The sequence below is a fragment of the Spermophilus citellus genome (assembly GCF_964194105.1).
Source record: "Spermophilus citellus genome assembly, chromosome: 2".
Taxonomy (NCBI): Eukaryota; Metazoa; Chordata; class Mammalia; order Rodentia; family Sciuridae; genus Spermophilus; species Spermophilus citellus.
The window spans coordinates 10,105,285-10,111,348 of record NC_138183.1 but is presented as its reverse complement, the minus strand read 5'-3'; the positions used below and the strand labels follow the sequence as shown (position 1 = coordinate 10,111,348).

Below are 6,064 nucleotides of genomic sequence, written 5' to 3'. Positions count from 1 at the left end.
TTTTTAAGTATTTTTTTTTTAGTTGTAGGTGGACACAGTACCTTTATTTTGTTTATATGTGGTGCTGAGGATAGAACTCAGGGCTTCTTGCAAGTACTAGAAGAGTGCTCTAACCCTGAGCCACAACCCCAGCCCAACAGGTCACTTTTAACGTTTGCTGGGGCTTGGCCTACAGACCTTATTACACTACAGGCCTACCCAAATACTTCTGAGGAAGTGCAGAAGTCTAAGCTTTAGTATTCAGAAAAATTTGGTGTTGGATCCCCAGTCTACCATCCTTTCAGCTGGTTGCCCATCACAAAATACTTTATCCTTAGGCAGTATAGGATTTCATGTTAGCACCAGACAATAAAGACCTTTGAGTTTTTACTAGTCACCTACCTACATATTATTATGCTCAAAATGCCAATCCAAATAGTCCTAAGATATTACTGTCACAGCCAATACCTTTGTCTTACAAGTGGGATAGTTTATTAAGGCCACCATCTAGATGCCACCCTACTACCACTGAGAAATTTCAGGGAGGATTCTACTGTAGCTGGAGCTTAAAGTCCAGCTTTTTTACCTTTTTAAAATGGGGGGCTGGGGATGTGGCTCAAGCTGTAGCGCGCTCGCCTGGCATGTGCGCAGCACTGGGTTTAATCCTCAGCACCACATACAAATAAAGATGTTGTGTCCGCCGAAAACTAAAAAATATTAAAAAATTCTCTTTAAAAAAAAAATTTATAAAATGGGGGCTGGGGATGTGGCTCAAGCGGTAGCGCACTCGCCTGGCATGCATGCGGCCCGGGTTTGATCCTCAGCACCACATACAAAGATGTTGTGTCCGCCGATAACTAAAAAATAAATATTAAAAGAAGACCATGTCTAAATATAAAGGGCTGGGATATAGCTCACTATAGAGCCCCTGAGTTCAGAGGGATGAAAAAAAGAAGAAAAAAAAAAAAAAAGATAACCCAAGCAGCTACAAAAAGCATCATTTATAGTAAGTCACTAGAAAGGAAGTTTTAAGAAGGGGAAGTAGGAAATTTTAATTATATTCAAGAAAACTCCACTCTTGGCCTCTGAAATGGCCCTTGACTAGGTAAGGATACAGTGAACCTCTTCCTTTTCTTAGATTAATATTTCCAGGGAATTTGTCTAGTTTAAACAGAAATGTTTCCTTATTTCAACATTTCAAATAACCTCAAACCAAGTACACACAAATGAGAACCTTAAATTGGAATGTTTTATCTAATTAGAAGCTTTTCACAAAAATTAGACCAGTGTAAATAACAAACATTTATTGGTGTCACTTATGGTAGAAAAAAGTTCCTACACCAGATGTGCATGACCCAATTGTTAAATAGAACATTTCTGAGGTGAACACACATCCTGACCCATGTTTTTATATCCAGTTTTTAAGATAGCCAATTCCTCCTCTCCCCCCCACCCCAAAACACGTGAGCAACTGCTAATGAAAAGCAGTAAACAGCCACTTGGGCTATAGCATTTTCAACTCCACTCTGAGGTGAAGATTCCAATTACATTCGAGACTTAAGTTCTCTCAATTTTCTCCTAACGAAAGTTCCTGAGTCCAGTATTTACAATATTACAGCACTAGCAGATCAGTGTCTACAACTCGTCTCTTTCTGATGTATCCTCTTCACCAGTCGGGGGAGGGCCTGCACTTCCATAGAGTTTGCTGATAATTGGCTGAACAATTTCTTCTAGTTCCTTCTTTTTAGCTTTGAAGTCTTCAATGTCAGCATCTTGGTGGCTTTCCAGCCATTCAATTTTTTCCTCTACAGCTTTTTCCATGGTCTCCTTATCTTCAGAGGAAAGTTTGCCTCCCAACTTTTCTTTATCTCCAATCTGATTCTTTAGAGAATAGGCATAGCTTTCCAACTCATTCCTGGTATCAATGCGCTCCTTGAGTCTTTTGTCTTCCTCAGCAAACTTCTCAGCATCATTAACCATCCTTTCAATTTCTTCAGGTGTCAGGCGATTTTGATCATTGGTAATTGTGATCTTATTTTTGTTCCCTGTACCCTTATCTTCAGCTGTCACCCGAAGAATACCATTCACATCTATCTCAAAAGTGACTTCAATCTGGGGGACCCCACGGGGAGCAGGAGGAATTCCAGTGAGATCAAATGTACCCAGAAGGTGGTTGTCTTTTGTTAGGGGTCGTTCACCTAGAAGTTACACACAGAAAAACTTGTTACTGACAACTCTGGATCCCTACATTTCAGTCTATTAGAACACATAATGGGGCAAGGGCACTTCAAACCAAAAGTGATTCAATATTGGTCTACTGAAGACAGCAACTGGGTGACACTATTACTAACCCTTAACTAAATTTCACCTGTTTTCGAGTGAAAACTCGCTTTTGTTCTTGTATTCTAGAAGCCAGCTCAGAAATTATTTCTAATGGGAAAGAGTGCTAAATAAGTACTGAATTTATGACACTCAGCACCAAATTAAGGACCTCCTCCCCCATCTTGAAAACAGCAGCTTCTCCTTTACCTAGCCATTTTTATAGTGTATACCAAACAAGGAGTCACATTTTTTTAAAGCACAACACAATAGTAACAAATGTAAGTAATTACCTTCATAGACCTTGATTGTAACAGTAGGTTGATTATCAGAAGCTGTAGAAAAGATCTGAGACTTCTTGGTGGGTACCACAGTGTTCCTTGGTATCAGTTTGGTCATGACACCTCCCACAGTTTCAATACCAAGTGTCAGGGGACATACATCAAGCAGTACTAGGTCACCTGCAAAGGTAAATTAATCAAGGTAAGTTCTAATTCAAGAGATGTAAGAACACTACAAGCAATCTCTCTGTTTTGTCATTTGTTTAGGTTCTAGGCATAAACAATTTAGGATAAATGAAATACACAGTTGTTGCCAAGAATCTTAAGACTGTACTAGGACTTGTCTTCACTATATCTTTACTAGCTGGGTAAACTTGTGGCTTACACTTTTATTGTTTTATACAGCAATTGCTAATTATATTCTTCCTATCAAACTACCAAAGCTTTGTAACCTACCTGTATCTTGATCACCAGAGAGTACACCAGCCTGGACAGCAGCACCATATGCAACAGCCTCATCTGGGTTTATGCCACGGGATGGCTCCTTGCCATTGAAGAACTCTTTAACAAGTTGCTGAATCTTTGGAATTCGAGTAGAGCCACCAACAAGAACAATCTCATCAATATCAGACTTCTTCAAGTCAGAATCCTCCAGTACTTTCTGAACAGGCTTCATGGTAGACCGGAACAGGTCCTAAAATAAGAGACATGGTTATTGTGATGCCTGTTATACCTAGATATTGGACACATTATCTTAAATTCAGAGAGGCTAAATACATCTAATTAGCAAAGCAGAAAACAAGGAACACACCATGTTTAGCTCTTCAAATTTGGCCCGAGTCAGGGTTTCAGAAAAGTCTTCTCCTTCATAGAAGGACTCAATTTCAATTCTTGCTTGATGTTGAGAAGACAGGGCCCGCTTGGCCTTTTCTACTTCACGCCGGAGTTTCTGCACAGCTCTGTTGTCTTTCCTAACATCTTTGCCAGTCTTCTTTTTGTACAGCTTGATGAAGTGTTCCATAACACGCTGGTCAAAGTCTTCTCCACCCAGATGAGTATCTCCATTAGTGGCCACGACTTCGAAGACACCATTGTCAATGGTGAGAAGAGACACATCGAAGGTTCCACCACCCAAATCAAACACTAGGATGTTCTTCTCTCCCTCCCTCTTATCCAGGCCATAAGCAATAGCAGCTGCTGTACTGTTTGAATGAAAAAGGGGAAAAATGCTTAGTCAGGTTCAAGTTTCCCCTATTGGCAAATATGCCATATCCTTGAATTTGATACTTACGGCTCATTGATGATCCTCATAACATTCAGGCCAGCAATAGTTCCAGCATCTTTGGTTGCTTGCCGCTGGGCATCATTAAAATAGGCTGGTACAGTAACAACTGCATGGGTAACCTAAAAGAATATCAAAAGAAAGTAAGTGTATTATTATACATGGTTTAACCCTTATTTAAATTAGTCAAACTACCACTCTAGTATCTATGCCAATTTACTGGTAGGAAGAGTGTATTATATACAACTTTATATCCAAGAAATTGCATGCATAAAATGAAACACATGAAAAGTATCTGGCCATTTTGTTTGGCCTATGGTCAAGCATTAAAAAAGTAAACCTGACAAACATGGATGTCATTCAGATTCAAAGTTTTAACACCATAAGGCATCCACAAATCAACCAAGAATAAAATAATCTTTAAAAAAAATAAACACTTAACATTGTTCTAGAAATATTTACCTTCTTTCCCAAATAAGCCTCAGCAGTCTCTTTCATTTTAGTGAGAACCATAGCAGAAATTTCTTCTGGAGCAAATGTCTTAGTTTGCCCACCTCCAATATCAACCTGAATGTATGGTTTAGTTTTCTTTTCAACCACCTATTTTAAAGAAAGATTTAATAAGTAATATTTCAAATAGTTAAGCAACTATAATTCAGGCTTTAAAAAGACTCACTTTTTCGCCCATAATTTGGTTTATTTTGGTCACTTGAAGCTGAATATTGCCTAGAAATACTAGGGGTATGTAGGTTTCTTATAATTTTCTTCAAATTATCTTTTATTCCTAAACTGTTGTGAAAAGACTGTTCGCCAACTTCAAGGTTCTGTTTCGTAACAAACTAAAAAAGCATTCAATTACATTTCATCCCTATCCTTTCTTATTTTCTTAAAACTATTTTTAGCGATTTCTTAACCCTAAATACTCCCACTATCCCACCCACCCTCTAGCAGGAAGAGAATAGCCTGGTCGAACCTTGAAAGGCAAGAACTTGATGTCTTGCTGCACCGACGGGTCATTCCAAGTGCGGCCGATGAGCCGCTTGGCGTCGAAGACCGTGTTCTCAGGATTGGAGGTGAGCTGATTCTTGGCCGCATCGCCAATCAGACGTTCCCCTTCAGGGGTGAAGGCCACATAAGACGGCGTGATGCGGTTGCCCTGATCGTTGGCGATGATCTCCACGCGGCCATTCTTGAACACCCCGACGCTGGCGGAAAAACCCAACAGCAAAGGAATCAGTACTGCACTTCTCACACCAGCCGGGGAGGCCACGCCCCATTCTCCCCCTTCTGCAAACCCCACTTACCAGGAGTAAGTGGTCCCCAGGTCGATGCCGACCACGGTACCCACATCCTCCTTCTTGTCCTCCTCCTCGGCCCGCGCCGCGCAGAGCAGCAGCAGCACCGCGGCCACCAGAGAGAGCTTCATCTTCCGTAGCTGTTGGCCACTTGCTCTCGGTCAGCAGGAAGGGAAGCAGACAGCCAGAAATCGCAGGCAATCGAGCAACAGGCCACAGCTGAGAGCAGTGAGGTTACGGGTCTGAGAATGGCAAGGACAAGGTATCAGAAGGCGCTGCGAACAACGTAAAAGGCAGGCCCGGGAAAGCAGGCCGCGGCACTTACCTCTCACACTCGAGACGCCTCAACTCTGTCCGTCTGTGTTGTCTCCGCCAATGTCTAGCGCGCCGTCGCGGACTCGGCTTATATACCCTGCCCCCAGCCCCGTCGTGGAGGCCTCCGATTGGTGAAGGTGCTGCTCGTTGGAGGCCACTGATTGGCTCAGAGCACCAAGCTGGCCGCAGCCGATTCGAAGCGGCCTCCTCCGCAATCTACGTCACCGCTACGCCCCCCGGGCAGACTCATTGGCTGCTAGTCATTCTCGCAGCCACCAATGAGAGGCAACATCCGCACCGTGGGTTGGCCCCATTGGTTCAGCAGCTGCCTGTCTTTCGTGTGACCTCTCACCCCTACGCAGCTTCCGCCGGTAACCGCTCTGAATGTATCTTCACGATGGCCCCTGGGGGACTGGCGCCGGTTTCGCGCTCCTGGTCCCTTGGGGTTGTGGTACCTGAGATCCAGCTTTACTACTGGCCCTCCCCTTCTCTGTTCCTAATCCCAAAGCAGGAAGCAGCTTTTTCTCCTCCCTGGTTCTATTCCGTCCAAACCAGACTGGCCTCAGCGTAGGTGCCGTGAACTCACCAGAACG

General features: G+C 42.9%; 1 protein-coding gene across 1 annotated transcript; it reads right to left on the bottom strand.

Moving 5' to 3' along the window:
• Positions 1–1,268: 1,268 nt before the first annotated feature.
• HSPA5 (heat shock protein family A (Hsp70) member 5) lies at positions 1,269–5,565 on the bottom strand. Its single transcript, XM_081278532.1, has 9 exons — positions 5,482–5,565; positions 5,166–5,398; positions 4,835–5,066; positions 4,324–4,461; positions 3,871–3,983; positions 3,391–3,781; positions 3,036–3,273; positions 2,592–2,759; positions 1,269–2,177 (listed from the first exon to the last, which is right to left on the bottom strand). The coding sequence occupies exons 2-9, from the start codon at positions 5,285–5,287 to the stop codon at positions 1,615–1,617; spliced, it is 1,965 nt and encodes a 654-aa protein (XP_081134658.1). The 5' UTR covers positions 5,288–5,398; positions 5,482–5,565; the 3' UTR covers positions 1,269–1,614.
• Between the last annotated feature and the right edge of the window lie 499 nt (positions 5,566–6,064).